The 16,326-nt window shown below is 46.4% G+C and overlaps 4 protein-coding genes across 5 annotated transcripts; 2 read left to right on the plus strand and 2 right to left on the minus strand.

Annotated features, from left to right (window-relative positions):
- Positions 1–709: 709 nt before the first annotated feature.
- LOC108161680 (transcription termination factor, mitochondrial) lies at positions 710–2,296 on the plus strand. The gene is made up of 3 exons (XM_017295987.2): positions 710–1,264; positions 1,323–1,903; positions 1,968–2,296. The coding sequence occupies exons 1-3, from the start codon at positions 814–816 to the stop codon at positions 2,208–2,210; spliced, it is 1,275 nt and encodes a 424-aa protein (XP_017151476.1). The 5' UTR covers positions 710–813; the 3' UTR covers positions 2,211–2,296.
- Positions 2,292–15,775, minus strand: LOC108161673 (non-lysosomal glucosylceramidase). 2 transcript variants are annotated; one of them, XM_017295980.2, is made up of 7 exons: positions 15,213–15,775; positions 6,626–6,895; positions 4,774–5,291; positions 4,447–4,702; positions 4,015–4,388; positions 3,717–3,950; positions 2,292–3,647 (listed from the first exon to the last, which is right to left on the minus strand). In XM_017295980.2, exons 1-7 carry the CDS (start codon positions 15,461–15,463, stop codon positions 2,788–2,790), a joined length of 2,763 nt encoding a protein of 920 aa, XP_017151469.1. In that variant the 5' UTR covers positions 15,464–15,775; the 3' UTR covers positions 2,292–2,787. The 2 variants fall into 2 exon arrangements, with proteins under 2 accessions (XP_017151469.1, XP_017151468.1); XM_017295979.2 differs by having other exon boundaries at positions 4,774–5,369.
- On the minus strand, positions 8,576–10,441 carry LOC108161679. The gene is made up of 2 exons (XM_017295986.2): positions 10,231–10,441; positions 8,576–10,179 (listed from the first exon to the last, which is right to left on the minus strand). Exon 2 carries the CDS (start codon positions 10,173–10,175, stop codon positions 8,757–8,759), a length of 1,419 nt encoding a protein of 472 aa, XP_017151475.1. The 5' UTR covers positions 10,176–10,179; positions 10,231–10,441; the 3' UTR covers positions 8,576–8,756.
- Positions 12,088–12,963, plus strand: LOC108161688. Its single transcript, XM_017296001.2, has one exon. It carries the CDS (start codon positions 12,232–12,234, stop codon positions 12,484–12,486), a length of 255 nt encoding a protein of 84 aa, XP_017151490.1. The 5' UTR covers positions 12,088–12,231; the 3' UTR covers positions 12,487–12,963.
- Positions 15,776–16,326: the final 551 nt, after the last annotated feature.

A 16,326-nucleotide genomic window follows, 5' to 3' on the forward strand; every position in this document is an offset into this window, starting at 1 on the left:
TGAAAGATATGTCAAGAAGAATTTATTATCGTTAATTTTTTTTTTGCTAGTTACCTGTAGTCGTTGAACTGTTTAAATAATGGAGGCTTAAGTGGGTTAAGTTCGTTCAATCGTCATGAGCGAAACGCCTGAGGCGCAGTTCTGCCATATTTTGAGAGTTACGATAAGCTAGATTACAGAAAAAGGTGAGCTAAAATAAGTTAAAATTTAAAAATTTGCGCTTAAAAATAAGCTAACCGTAAACACATATGGATAATTGAATTTTACTGAAATTCTTTTTTTAAATTTTTAATTAAAGTAATGAACTGATTTCACTTCACTTCATTATTAGTTGGGATACATGGTCGATAGGTGCTATGTCCGTACTATATACTGTAAAATGTGCAGTGAAGCCTTCTGCTCCTCTGTTTTTGAGGACTTTCCAACAAAATTGATTTTGTTAGTTTGTGCCATGCTTGTATTGGACACAATATGTTTTTTAACGAAAGCATGCTGCCGTAATTCGCACAAATTGGCACCAATTGGTGCCTTTTTCTCGATAAAAATGACCAAATATTACAATACAATCAAAAAACAAAAAATGTCTTGTATTACATTTCTTTAGGCTAACATAAGCAAATTTATATTGATATAAGCTAGATTTCAAGTTATAAGCATGTCAATTATTTTTCAAGCTATTTGATTGTAAAATAAGGAAAATCTAGCTTAAAATAAGCTAAAATGACAACAGTGCTGCGCCGGCCTCAAGAAATTGTTTTGTAATTTTTAAGATTAAACGGTTTTACTGGATTTTTTCCAGTCCAGCTGTTTGGAATGTTGCGAAATTTGCTGCGAAGTTTTGAGCTTGCACTCAGGCTTCACACAACCACGGCAATAGCTCCAGTTCTGGCTAGAGCGGCTACAGTTGTCTGCTCGAGACGCACGTTCTTCACACAGTACGAGTATGAAAGCCAAGCAAGGCCAAGGAAGTCCGTGCTGACGGCGTCTGCGGCCACCACAGCGAGCACCGGCCACGAGGCGGACAATGAGTACGTGCCTTATCGCCTGGAGCAGGAAACGGGCACAAGAGCCAGCGTGCTCATTGACACACTGAGGGAACGCTTCCGTCTAACCGATTCCGAGCTCCAGCGGATTATGGGCGATGATTCGGTGCACCGCAGCTACCGCAGTCGCTCTCTGACGATGACGCTGGACCTGCTGGAACTGGAGGGCGTTAGCAAACGCAGCTTTGTGGAGTATCCCTGGCTTCTTTCGCTGGACAACAGTGAGTACATCTTCTTCTGCTGAGCGTCTTTCTTATGTCTACAGGTATGTTCCCACAGAGCGCCTGCAGCTGAAACTGGAGCTAATAAAGTCGATGAACATTCGGGACTTGAATCACTTTGTTCCCTTCCTGCGTCTGACTGTTCCACGCCTCCGCAAGCTTGTATCCGCCCTCAATGCAGAAATGAAGACGATACCGCAGCAGAATCGCGTCTACTACATCAGCGAGAGTCTGCAGGTGAGCCCGGAGATAGTGACCAAGTACCTGTCCAAGCGGCTCTTCATACTGGAGATGCCCTACGAAATGTTTGAGAAGAACCTACAGCATATGATCGACTACAATGTGTCGCCCATCAACATACTGAAGGATCTGTGGGCCTTTCGGTACACCCCGCGGTCTGTGCAGTTGCGCTTGGAGAGGGCGAAGCGGGCAAAGAAGGACAAGATCATGCCGTGGATGGTTCGTTGTCCCGAGCTCATACTACAACGCTCCCTCAAGCTGTCGTTGGATGAGCTCCAAGTGCTTGGAAAGCACTCCTCCGTGGTGGAGTACTTAGGCCATCGCTTGGGGTTTAGCGTGAGTGAAACCAAAGTGATCATGGACAGACACCCGCAGGTGCATACTGTGCGGGTTACAAAGGCAAGCAGCGCTTTCAAATTTGCGAAACACAGATAACGCAACATGTTGGCTACTTATTTTGCAGATAAAGGAGGTGCTGGACTACTTGCTGGATGAGGCAAAATTCTCACGATTTGAGATAGCCCAAGTTCCTCGTATTCTGTGCCACAGCCTGAAGACTACCCAGGCCCGTGTGGAGGAGCTCAAGAGCCACGGGTGTCGCCCCTCCTCCCTGGTAATCCTTTGTCGCAGCAGGAGGGAGTATGAGAAGTTCCTAGAGCATTGGAAGAGCCAAGTGAGATCTCAGCAAACACCTGCTGACCCATGAGCAGGGAGAGTATTGTTTCAATAAGTTGGTTCTTTAAGTTGCAAATTCGTTTCGATCAGTAATAAATAATGCCGTGATACATTGAACACTGCGAGAGATGCTTGTTGAATTCTGCATCTTTGTTCACATTTACTCAAGACAGCAACGCGTTAAAACATTGAAATACTGGCTTAAGACATACATAATTAATTGAAACAGACATATAATTGATTTAAATATTTTGCTTAGCTAACATTTAAATTTAAATACGTTTTGTGCTCCATTTGAATACCATTTCGTAGTTGTACTTCAACAGAGGGTAGCAGATTGAATTATGTGTGGATATATAGCTAGAGAAGACGTGGAGTAAGCAGCCAACGGATCGCAGCTTGGAAATACATATATGTAAAGCTATTGTTTATGAACTGGAATACCATCATTGTAATTCCACTCCCGCCGACAGCCTGCCACTAAGCTCGTTACGTTTCCCACTTCGAAAAATGATTAAATTACAAGCTAAGAACCTCTTTGTGCTCGCTTAGAAATATCTTTGGTTGTGTAGCACGTAAATAGACTGGGGTTCGGTTTTACTCTCGACTTAGTCTCGCAGCGCTCTGCGCCGCTCCAGTGCCACCTGCATCGACCAGATGCTCAATGGCCGCATGTAGCCAATGGAGCGATAGCGCTTCTCGCCGTACAGGGCCTCGGGCGTCTCGAAGTTCATGCCGATGCGCTCCGAGAGGGTCTTGTACATTCCGCCGGCCGTCTGGAAGGCTTCCTCGAACATGCCCTCCTGTATCATGGTGGCTGCAAGGGCATAGACCACTCCGGGCCACACCTCCTCTGCTTGGATATTGCTATTGTCCACATGGCCAGGCTTGGAGGGGTCTGCCGCATTGGCTATGAAGCCGTTGGCCGCCCCAATGTTGCCCTCGTGGAATCCCATCACGTTGTTGTCGTAGATCCTCTTGAGAGCTGTGCGCACATTCTCCTTGGGATAGATTTCGTAATCAAAGCCACACGACTTTAAATACCAATGGCCGCACAGCTGATCCGCCATAATCGTGTCCCGATGGCTGGGCGAGAGATCGAAGCGATAGTAGCTGCCGTTCCAAAGCTTCTCCTCCAGAGATCGCTTGCCCTTCTCCAGGATGTCCTGAAAGCGAAGGCAATCGTTCGGCTGGTCCAGAATGGTGGCCATGGCCGACATTGCCTGCAGAGCGGCCAGCCACAGGCCTGAGCAGTACGCACTGGGTCCGTCCATCACCCAAGAGTCGTAGGTCTGATCCGGCATTTTGGTGTTCTCGATAAGACCATCGTTGTCCTTGTCATACTCAATGGTTCGCTCCATGATGGCCTTACAGGCTCCGTACATTGCCTTCAGATAGCCAATCGCATCCATGAGATACACTTTGCCATTGGTTTCGTTGATATACATAGAGGCTGACTTGCGATTCTCTGCAGGAAAAAAATTCAGTCGATAAAGTCAGTCAGTCCATAAAGTATTTCTGTGGCCGAGGGACTTACGCTGCTTCTCGTCCGACGAGTTCTTGCGCTTGTTGTCCTGCGTGTACATTTCGTACAGGCTTTCCTTGTCGATGAACTCAATGGAGCTAAACTTGCTAGCATTGTCCGCTTGTGTCTGGGCCAGTTCATTCAGGACATAGTAGTCCCTGTAGACCTGCAGCACAAACTTGGTATTGAGATCCTTCCAATCGTTTACATCGTGAATGTTATAGCAATTGATCAGGGTAAAGGGTTCTGCAACAAAACGAAGTGTAGCATTAATTCCTTCTTTTTAAATGTTTCAGTGTCTGGGACCTGCCTTCATCGGGATCGCCCAGATCATGGGGCACACAGTTCTTGACCTTGCGCGGCATCACTTTGCCGTCGTACAGCATCTTTCGGGTGTCGCTCAGCTCGGCTGCAATGGCATCCTTGAAGTCGTACTGCAGGCTCACCTGCAGGTTTGGCCAGAGATGGGCCAGTGCCGGAGAGGCATAGAAGTGAACATCGTAGGTGTTGTACATGCGATACTCGTGCCCCTCCAAGTAGCCGAAACGCCCATAGGCCAGCCGCGGATCGTCGTAGGCCAGCTCCTTGCCCAGCGATGAGTCGCACTTCAGCCAGATGGTTCCCCCGTCTGAGATAAAGTAGAGCTGATTGAATATGGCGCACTTGTACCAGTCGGGTAGAGTACTAGGAGGAAAGAGTTGCTAGTTACAATAGTCTCTGATGGGACTTTAATGGGACGTACTCATCGCTGAGTATGGGCCGCTGCCAGGCATCAATTAGTCGCTCCCAGCTGGGGTACTGCTTCAGAGCATACTCGCATATCTTTGGTCCCGATTCGCCGCTGTCGTCAAAGTATTTAGTGTAGTAGCGCATGTGCGTCTGCATCTTCCTGGGGAACTGAATTCTAGGCATGTCCCACGCCAGGACAAACTCCAGATCGTGCGAGGCCTGGGGCTTCAGGGCTAGTTGGGCGCAGACAGCGACGCCAATGTCTTTGGCTAGGAGAGAGAGAGACACAGATTAAGAAAGGGGGTTCAATGGTTTGCTGTTATTGGTTTCTGTCACTCACTTTTCAGGGTTTCCCCGGTGGGCTGCTCACTGAGCTGGCCGTGCTCCTTCAGCTGAGCCCACAGCTGCTCTCCGCTGCCAGCCGGGTCGAACTGGGGACAGCGCGTGATGCTGATCTCTGGCAGGACGCGACAGGCCAGGTTGTAGCTGCACGGCATGTCGGCGATCTTTTGGCGAATGGCGACACCCTTTGCATTGCCTGCGCTGATCAGCTGCGACTCGGCCCCGCCCTCGGCGTCCTGCTTCTTGTTGCCCGTGCCGTTCTTGAAGGAGAACGTGATGGAGACTATGCGCTCCTGGTCGCACACGTTCTCCACACTCCACACAAAGACAGCACACGGCAGGCTGGAGTCCCGGTACTCGTGCGGGATGACGGGCGAGACCTGGCGACACACCAGTCGAACCCCATAGTGGGAGAGATCGTACTCGGTCCAGGAGCGGGGGTACAGGCCCGTGTAGCTGCACCGTGCGTCCTCGATGTTGGAGTGCCAGGCACTCAGCGGCTGCTTGGGGCGGCTGCTGCAATTGGGCAGTTGACATTTAGTTTTCTCCCCATCGGCATCCGGATCGCTGCCGTTGTTGCCCCTCGACATGGTGCTAGATGTGGTGCATGTCGCATGTGGCAAAGCATAAGCAAAACCAAATCGTAACCAAAGTTCAAAGCGCAACAAAGCCAAAAAGCCCCCATTACGAGTACGACATTCGTCGTATCAGTAGATAACCCAGATACCCCACATCCGATTTGGATATGTGTATATCCGCACCATACATAGTATATCCCAGTGATGATGTTGTAGGTGTTGTCGATAGGTTGCGTGTTTAATAGTTCGTATTTATGTGGTGTGCATCCAGAATGAGAGAAAAATATTATTTCGAAATTATTGTGTCAGTTCGCTTCAAATTTTCGTACAGCAGAACCATCGCCGCTTGGGAGGATTAGCTAGGGTTAGTGTTTGAAATGTTACAGTGCTCTACAGAGTAGGTGGTTAGCCCACACTTCCATATGGATTTTGAGGGAGAAAACTGTTGTTTTTAGAGGTGAAATACATAAAGCAGTACAGGAAAGACCAAACAGCGTTTCAATGAGAAGTAATCGTAATGAAATCCATTGTTGTAATGTGTTTATGTACATAGAGAGCGGGTTATTCGTATTTTTGGTTGGGTACAGGAATGCTGTATGTAATCTGCATATACCGAAAATGATTTTATCGATTTGCTTAGAGTGTGGTTAGAAGTGTGTATGCCGGTAAAAGGATCGTAAAGATCGTTTTTTCACCCAAATAAGGAAAATTAGCCATAGAATTATATAATAAATGGTCACTATTTAAATGTCTGTTTGATTCACGCGTTTAAATACCTGTAATAACGGATTTCTATGATAAATGCCGACAGTTCCAGTTCAATACTCATTTAAATGTATCAGATTAGAGTTTTTATATTTATGAAATTGCTGTCAATTATTAAGAAGCCCAACTGCCCAAAAAATCCACTGCACTACCTGTCGTGCCCATCAAATTGTACACGAATAATTCAGGCACGCTACATCATGTACAAGTACTCGCGACATCAAGATATGCAAAAAATAACAATAAAGGCCTGTATTCTTACGAATACGAAATTAAGATTCAAAGAAAGCGAAAGAATAGGACATTGAAAGCATGCAAGCAACGCGAATCAGGCATAAAAGAACACAAATTCCAGGCAAAGAAATGTTCAGAAAATGACAATAAAGATGTACATAGCTACGTAACGTGAAAAGTATCTACATTTTGAAGGGTTTGGCTGGTTGCAAAAGTCATGTAGTACACAGGGCGCGGCGGAGGAATACAGAAAAGTGTAAAGGTTATTCTTACCTGCACTTGGAGAGTAGACTTTGAAAGATGGTGCAGCCCTTCTGATCTTTGATGGTCACTATAAACTGGTTGGCCTGCACCACATTGTACTCATAGATGCCGGGACGCATCTGGAAGCGACAGAACTCGCCCGCAAAGCCCCGTCCAATGGTGCCTCCGCCTATCCCGCCGATGGGCACGCCATAAATCTGCTTTCCGTTCTCCATGTAGTAGTAGTCCATGTACACTCGACGACCTTCACGCGACACTTTCCAGTAGTAGGCCGCATATCTATTGGGACGAGAGCAGGAGACAGAGTGAAAAATCAGATTTCAGCTGCTGAAGTTTCCCCATTTCCATTACATTTCCATTTCCCGTGCACAATCGCCATATCGCCCTACCGCCCCAGCGCCAACCCAATCCAATTGCCTGCCCCTGACCCCGATGATGTCATAATTGTGTGAGCTTTCCGTTTGGGGAGTCGACATACACACGCACATCGAATGTAACGGCTGTCACAGCTTAGCGATTCTTCCTCTGTGAAGGTCGGCAAACGTCTCAGTGGTTGACAAAATCAAGTGCAAGGCCCCAGTGACCGTGGCGAGTACTAGGGCCAAAGCCCCATAGTCACATGATTGTTTCTGAATATATTGCCTTACAATATATTCGGGAATCTCTGGACTGAAGATGCGCACACCTAAGGACTCACGAGTACTAGTATCAACAATGCTCATAATGATTTGAGTAAGACTTAAGACTCGTTCGCACAACGTTTAAGCGAAGAGGCACGAATGAATTAGTGGGGCTGAGAGTGAGTGAGGCCACGCAGATGTCTAGTAGAGCCTATTACAGCTGAGCCTCAAGAGATTTGTAAAGGACTTCTTAAGCATTCTCCGGGTATTTCTATATATTTTTAAGCTTTAAACAACTACGAGTATCATGGAGTATGGTATAACTCAACCCGATCTTTGTACACAGTCTACATTGTTTTTCGTGGTTCATTGAGGGTTCTGTTTGCCATTCGAAACGCACCTCTGGAAGACGCTTTAAACGGCGCAAGCACCCAGACACACCTTTTGCGTCAACCGTTTAGAATTTTAATGGGACGAATATTCCGGTGTACAGGTACATTTAATTTTTATTGGGTGTTCAAATGGCTATCACAATAAAATACGGAGATTCACTACTGGCAGTCCTTTTAAATTCATGCTCGGCCTTCACAAACGCAGCAAAAGCCCAACAGGATAAGCGACGGAAAGGTGCACTTTAATGTCTTTTATCCAATTATCCAATTTTCCGAGTATTCAATTAAAGAGATATTCTGTATTCACATCCCACAGACAGTTTCAGAACGCTGCATATTTTCCCATTTAAAATAATTAACGAAATGGGAAAATTGCTGAACGAGGAAATGTATGAAGATGGCAGTGGTTTCAAGCCAATTGGGTGGGAGCCCGTGACTCTTTAATTACCCCAAAGACATAGTGCAAACTCGATAAAGAGAACTAAGCGCCTTCGTGCTATGATAGGATTATGAATAAATGTGAATGTAACATCGTTATGACAGACCAACAAAATCAGGATTTGTCACTCATCGAAGGAGTTCCATCCATCCAATTCCATCTTTAGAGATGCCCTCATACGTATCTTCAAATTTGAATTATTTGAATGATAAATTATTACAGCGGTCCGACAAATCGTATCTCAAATGTTTAAATATTTACAAGTACTTGGTACAAATCAGCGATGCCGCGCTGTTACTCAGTAAATTCGATAGCGTAAGATAAATAACTAATATTTGTAGAACCGGAGGAGCAGTTGTGTAGTACACTTTCCTATCCCTCCCGAGATTGTTCACTCTGTCGGAGTGTCCTCGTTTTGGAGCGTGCACTGGTCCGTCTTGGCTCTATGGAGTAGTCTCCTGACGGCCATTGAAACTGCAGGGAAAGTGTAGAACTTTCTAAGTACACATTTGTTTAAGCCTAAAACACTGTATAGCGCTACAAATTTAATGCTCTCTTCTCGAAGCAAGAGTTTCAAAGTCATCCGAAAACAAAACTGGAAATTTCACAATCCTTAAAATATAAAACATTGCTGGTTTGGACAGCCTCTCATACGCATGTCGTATGAGAGAGATCGGAGCTGCGATCGTTTAGCGCGGAGAAATATCCGCATCGCCAGCCCCGGCGAGATCGCAACTCGGGAAAGATTTCATCTGTGGTGCTTGAGTGGGACGATTCTGCCCGTCGACTGCGAAGATTCTAAGACCCTCAGCCTCCTCCTCCTGCAGTGTCGAGGCCAGGAGCTGGGACACAAACTCGGCCCGGTGGGCTAGGAACGCGTTCTGCTCCGGGGACTCCCGCGTTGCGTGGGAAAGAAAGGGACTGCAGAGGTACCGGGTGTCCCGCTTCTCCTGTGGGGGCGGCTTCTCCATGGAGGTCATCAGGCTCTTGATCATAGCTTCGTTCAAGCTCTGGGTGAAGGCGTCATGGTCTTCGAGGGGCAGTGTGGCACCCGAGTCAAGTGGCGTCGGAACAGGTGGATCGTGCGTGGCGGTCATCGGTGGTGCCGCGCTGAAAGCTGGCAGATCAGTCATCTGGTGGGGCAGACCGATCCCAGACTCAGGAAACGCATCCGCAACGAAAAAGCTTCGACCTGTTTCGTGGGAAAAGTATCGCCTGCCTGGTGCCAGGCCGTTGTGGAACAGAGGGCTCTGCCCAAACACTGGAGTCCTGGGCCGACTGGGTCGGCTGGTCGGGACCGGGGTGGTCCCAAAGTAGCGCATCATGTCGTTCATCATTTGGTGGCTCGGGAGCGACGAGACGGGCGGTGCCTGTTGGGATTCATTTGACGGGGCTGGGTAGCTCGAGTTTTCAAAATTTTCCTCTTCGATTGTGCGCAAATTGAAGCTGAGCCCCCCTGGAGCTCTGAGGACACTTCGTCGTCTGCCAGACACTCCTCCACGAGTGGTCACATCAGGGACTTCCTCCGACCCTGATGCGGGCCGACGTAGCACGACCCGTCGATCCACGGCCGCATCGCCAAACACCGTCTGTGTTTTTGATGACTCCCTCCGGTAGCTGCCGTCGGGATTGAGTGGCTCCAGTCGGAGGACCAGGGTGCTCTCAGTGTGGTTCATCTGCTCGTTGCGCGAGTTTGCAGCTGCCGTCATGGCGGCCAGCTGCTCGTTCTCGAGAAACATGCGGGAGGCCTGTTGCTGCTCGAACAAGGTGATCATGGTGGAGACCAGCAGTGGGCTGGCGTTGGGGTGCATTCCCGAGATGTGCTCCAGGAACGTGGCCTCGTTGAAGCCCCACTGCTTGCAGTAGGGGCACCTGTAGCTCTGCGGGGGGTCACTGCTGATGTACTCCCCCTCGAAGTAGAGCTCCACATCGGCCGGGGTGTACACACACTTCACCGGATGGTCGAACAGATGGCTCTCTGTGGTGAAGTCCAGGTCATAGCAGTCCGCACAGATGTCGAAGTTCGGGCAGCTCAGGCAGCGGTAGCAGCGTCCTGTGAACCCCATCTTTCTGCATCCCCTGCATACGACATTCTCGTGGCGATTCATCTTCCTAAGCGGTGGGCCTGAAGATCAGTGCTGGCTGTAGGACACCAGAACTTACCCTTTAGGGGTTCCCTCTTTATCAACAATGCAAAACGTTCGCTCGCCTTCGAATGAGAATTACTGAGACTGGCTCACCAGAGCATGTGACTCTCGACTGATATATGAATATATATTTAAAGGCTGACTTTATGGCTGAATTTGAAGCATATGTTTCGATTACTTGTTGTCCAGAAACTGCCCAATTCTACCCGAAAATCTAGTCAAAAAGATCGTATGACAATCCCTTCGCAGGCGCTTTCGATTCTGTTTATAGGGGAGTTCAAAAATTTAAAAATTACTAATTTCTACATATATTTGGGGTGAGTTTGGCATTCCCAATTCGATCGTTTGTCGAACGAATTCTCCTTATTACACAGTTGGTAAAAGAGTTGACTGGCATTACAATCGACATTAAACTTAAGTCTGAACATTCCTTATCGCCATTCTGTGTGTTTAATCAGCAAAACTTTCGCAAGCCAGATGCTTCAGTCCAAGGCTTCTGCCATGGCACGAAAATAGTTTTTAATTGAGTTAGAACCCCGCCGAAAGGCCCAGCCTGTCCCGAATCTAGCCACATTTCGCTGCCATGTAAATTTTTTTGGGTGGGGGGGCAGAAGCTTTTCTGTTCCACACAATTTGTGAAATTGCAGGCGAGGAGTTGGTGCTGGGGTCAGCGTGGGTCAAGTGACGTCAAGGTGCAAATGGGGCAGGATGGCGCGGCGACAGGGAGAGGGGCACAAATTGCTTGTGGCAAGTAACAAATGAAGTTGGTCGGACCAGCATTGGGGGTTGGGGTACTATGTACACGGATGGATTGCCGTCTCCAATGAATGCACAACTTTGTTGTTGTCTGGGAAATCGGATAAGTTCTTGCGGGTTGGGGTCAAATTTGTTGAAGGAACGTGGACAGGGGATTGTCAAGAAGCAAAGGTGGTAAATAAGATGAAGTCCGTCCACAGCCGAAGCAGAAGATTACAGAAGTTTGTTCCATGAAGTGTTCGTGTCTTTTAAACTAACTAATTCCGAGTGAGGTCATTGCACATTTTATCCTCATGCCCTCTCGACACAGAGCCCATCAGATTTAGTCACAGTAAATGTATTTCCATTCCTCCCCACCATTCAGCGCTGGACCCGCACTGGAAAAGTCTATAAATATCAAATCTCCAATCTAAAGTCGCCATTCAACCAACGGAAAAATAACACAGTACTGGGCGCAAATCAAAAATAAACAAAATGCGACAAGTTGAGAGCAAAACCCAGGAGGGACTCCGACTCCGACTCAGTCTTGAAGAGGCTTCAAACTCCTCAAACTACAATGTTTTCCCCTAGGGAGCTCGCTTATGTCCTACCATGCAGAATATTCTCCTCTCTCGTCACAGAAATGCTTCGTCAGCGGTGACGGGGGAAAATGCCTTAACATGGAAAAACAATGAGGAAAGTGCTCCGTCTGCATAGGCGTACAACTTGAATGCATGGAGAGGGAAAATACGTAAAGGAAAATTAAATTTTTTATTTTTTCCAGTTTCCATTTTCCATTTGGAAGTGCACATGCCAGGGGGCTGTGAGCTTTCTGTTTCCATTCCCACTCGCAGATTTCTTTCCACAGACACTGAAGACGCTCCTTGCTTATCGGATGGCTCAAGGAGGAGCTCAAGCAGGGCATATGCACACATCTCGTTGGGAGCTGTGCCAAAAGCGTTTGATGTGTGACAGACATGCTGGATGGGGTCTGAATAGCAGGGTTGGGTTTATGCTTTTCCCGGCTGGCGCCAGGCACTCTGCTCTGCTTTCACATAATTTGTTTTGGGGCAAAGACGCTGCTGCTGAATCGGATTGGAATTGGGTGAAAAGTAGTTGGCAATCAGGAAACGGAAATTGTGGGAACTGTGTCAAAATACAGATCAAAATTAAAAATTCCAAAACATACAAAAATCTTTGTTAAATATTTTCGGTAGAAAAAAAAACACGCAACATTTTCAGTACAAAAAGAAATGGAAAAAGTTTCCATCTAAAAACAAAAATGCCCAACAACTCACGAGTGCAATATTTTCCGAGCGGCCTGACAATCCACACCTGCGAGCGGTATCCGCGTCAAAGGCAAACGGAGTTCTACCGCACACCCGAGCCGCGCTCCTCGGCCCAGGGCCAGACGGCGGAACATGACGCAGAACGATTGAATCGTCCACCCGGTCCTGAGGCAACGGTACAGAGTCCCCGGATCCAGCCAGCGCGAAACTCGGAAACACGAGCATTTCGCAATAGCTATTTTTCCTAGTGCGGCGAATGGGAGGCACATCCACCTGATGCTTGAAGAAATGCTTAGCCTTTTTGTAACATTCTTTGGAAATGAAGCTTAAGAACGGAAAAAGTTACGTTGAACTCGAGCAAGAGCTCGAGGCATTCAAATTGAAAGCCTGAAAGGAGGACAGACCCGTATCTCCTTCAATATTGCTCATGTGAAATAAAGGGCTTTTGCTGGTTAATACAGGAGACTTTGTTTTAGTCTCTTTTCGACTAAGCGCCTGCCCATTGCAGCACAAAAAGCATTACGGAGATCAGATCTCTGAACCTATCGCAGCTGGTTGCTATTGTTGTCCCTCCCCTTAATCGCTGTATCCCTCTTTTCTTATCGTTCGTCACTGGCGAGAGCTGCGAGGGAGGCACCGATAGTCATCGCAAGCACGAGCTCCGTCGTCTGGCACCGTTGGCCATGGCATTACAAATCGAAATAAAACAAATTACTTAATCGAAAGCTTCTTGTTGTTGTGATTAATCAAATCAATCGAGTTACGCTTCTGAAGAAGACCAGTGGCTCAACAGTCTCTTTTCAAAAAGCAATATGATGACAGTTTCCAAAACTAGGCAGAATTTATAATTAAAGATTCAGAGATTATTATGGTTATATCTGCAGAAGAACAAAAACGGAACGGCCACAAGAAAGTTCACAAATATTACTCTCAATGGATCGGATTGTAGTACACACAATATAGCCTTATCAATCGAATACGAGAATTCTCTCAGGCTAGTCAACCTTCATTGGACTTCTCTAATCGCTCCTTGACTTATATGTGTGGTCGAGTATAAATATTTAATCGGAAAAAAGAGGGAGTTATAGATAATGGTCCACAGGAAATGTGCAAGTAGTTCTCTGGATTTGTAATACTTATAAGCCAGGTCAGTGCTGGAGTTTTGCATTTAATCGTAGGGCCTATTTTACGACTTTTATGGTGATCTCATTGATGCAGTCATAGGTTATCAGTCAGCCAGATAAATGTTGCCTAAAAGGTATTCACTTATTAAAATAGAAGAGCTATCAACCCAGATTACTTTCCACACCTCTTGATAATGCTATAACATCAGACCTGGTCTGATACCTGCCGGCATGAGGCTCGTAGTAGCCAACAGTTTTACGACTCCCTCCCTACAGTGGGGAACGAGCGTGTTATGCTACTCGTATCTCTCTGTGAGGGTAAACCATTGTGCAACGTCATGGAAATCAAAAGTGAGCTTTCAAAAATGCCTTTAGATAAGAGAAAGGTTCGTGGAATTCCCACAAGAACAGAGACTTTCGTTGGTGAATAATGATTTTTAGAAGTACGAAACGATATCGGATATATTGCAGTCGGAGAGTGGCGATGGGAACTTTTTGGCCAAGAAATTAGATGCGAGCAAGCGCTTTTCTGCGGAACTTCAAGAGGGGAAATGTTTTTTTAACAAGAGTTGGGTATGAAGTGGTGCCGATATATCGAATGACTTCTGTGTGCATGGATGAGTATTGTTCAAACTATAAATATACGGTACACTTTTGTTGTAAGCGGATTATTAAGGCTATCAATCACAACCCACCGCAGGCACCTATCAATATTAACTGATAAGCAAGCTGCTGCCATATTTGGAGATTATAAAATACCTTTGAGCACAGGCAGGCAGGGGCACAATCAATTCGAGTTCCCCAAACACACGTCAAACAAATGAAATCAATGCTTAGTCACACCCTAACAAACAAATCAGCTGTGTACTTTTAAAACTTTAATAACATTTCAAGTTCCCTGATTCATATACTAAGCTGAACGACGACCAATATTTGGCACAGAAGAGTTCAGGGCACTCCGTTCTGCATGGAATAGTTTGTTAGGTCAGTTAATGCTGTGATTCCCGGCAAGAAAAATACGAGAATGTGCTATGCTGAAGAAACTCCTGTCAACCCTCTCACGCTCTCTGGGAAAAGGCAGCTCAAAAAGTTAGCTCTTATGGGTGTGTGGGTTCTTTTTGTTTGTTCGTAGCTCCGAAAATGTGGCCGGGACACGCAAACAGGACGCCCAACTTGGCGCCAATGCGGGCAGACAGAAGGTGAGGTGGGGAGGTCTTGCGGCTAACGCCAACATTGGTACGAGTTTGGCTATTCATACCATAATTATTTTATATTCAAAGATGAAATATATCTATGAGGATACATTAATAAGAGAACGCAAAAGAGTCTTAGCACTCTTCAACAAGATGGTTCCATTGGGGCAAAGAGATACTCCACTTTGTGGCTTTTTCTAGGATGTTTTTAATCATAAACTTTCAATGAACATCGCCCTGAACGCAAATGTAGATTGCCCCTTACGTTATCTATAGAAGCATAAGCTCCATCTATCCCCACACGCTCCACTTCAGTCCCTCGCGTGTTGGTGTCCTCTTAGCCTGTCCCGCTGCCGTTTTTAATGTCATTAAGCTGGCAACGAGACCACAATGGAATCCAATTTACGAGTCGAGCCTACTGTGTATCTGTGTGTTGGCCAGGTCCTGGCGCTATATTTGGCACGCAAAGGCCCGCGGGAGAGGGTCCTGCCCCGCTCGGTGTCACTCCTGTTGGGGTATTCTTGGGACCGGTTATTGATTTCGCATTATTGTGCCTCGATTAATTATGTATGAACGTATCGGTCCGCCCCTGCTCCACCCCCCAACAGCATCAGCATCACTATCAGAATCAGAAAACAGTGTACACATATATCGCACCTGCAGACAAGGGGAACCAAGGGCAGCGTTTGCCGGATGGATGCCCGGACATTTTGGATCCTCCGCTCAGGCCACGCATGACCGAACTTCAGCTTGAGGCCGTAGCGCGGCACGGCCGTGATCTCGTTGGGCTCGTCGGCACTCGCCTCCTTCTTCTCTTCCTCCGCCCGATTAAGCTTTTCGTCGAAAACGGCATTCCTATTGCCCAGCACTGTTGGCGCTGCTTCTGCTGTTTCGCCGGTTGCTGCCATTGCTTGTGACTCGATTAGTGCGCCTGCGACAGGTTAGTTTTTTAGTAGCTTTAATTAAGTACCATGCAAGGCATATTATGCCTCAATGGAATTAGTTAGAGAGCACTAGTGCAACGAAAACACTCGGCTGGACAGCAAGAAGATTCTGTTTTATTTATTTTGTCTCGCCTTCCCCGTTCGTTGCGCTTTCGTATTTTTTAACTTTGTTTATTTACAAAAACACAACGAAATTGGACGCGTGTGCTTCGCTCTCAACCCGGTGCCGTTCTAGTTAGTTATTGGACGCGACTAAAATTAGTTCTGGCGGCGGAATAAAGTGAATACCGATAAACCGAACTTAGCCCACGCAAACCCCCTTTAGTTAAACAAGATAACAACTTGGGCTAAACCGCAGAAAATATACTAATAATTATAATAATAGTAATTAATCTTGTAGGTCCATCCTATCCCTTATCTTTGCTTAAAAAAGGACCCCGATGTGTTCCACCTAAACTGCGCTAACATTCTTCAAGATTCATAATTTTTGTGGAGAGTATTTTAATACCCACTGGTCGACAATGGGTTAATCGTTCCCGTCATGATTAGAAATCATATTCCTCGATTCGGATTTTCGGCGTAGGATAACAAGCTAGCTAAGACCTTCAGATCTGAACAAGTAATTTTATCAGATAAATGCATCAATTTTCTACAATATTTTTGTGATGAAAAAACCCAACACGAAAGCGACAAACAATCTCGCCAAACTGCTACCGATACTATCGACTGGATACGATCAGTGCGCGCCAAAGAGAAGTTGTTTAAAAGTGAATGAGTGAGAGATATAAGTATGCAGAAATGAAGTTTAATAATTGTTTAAATTGATT

The sequence above is a fragment of the Drosophila miranda genome, chromosome 4 (genome assembly GCF_003369915.1).
Source record: "Drosophila miranda strain MSH22 chromosome 4, D.miranda_PacBio2.1, whole genome shotgun sequence".
In the NCBI taxonomy this organism is placed as follows: Eukaryota; Metazoa; Arthropoda; class Insecta; order Diptera; family Drosophilidae; genus Drosophila; species Drosophila miranda.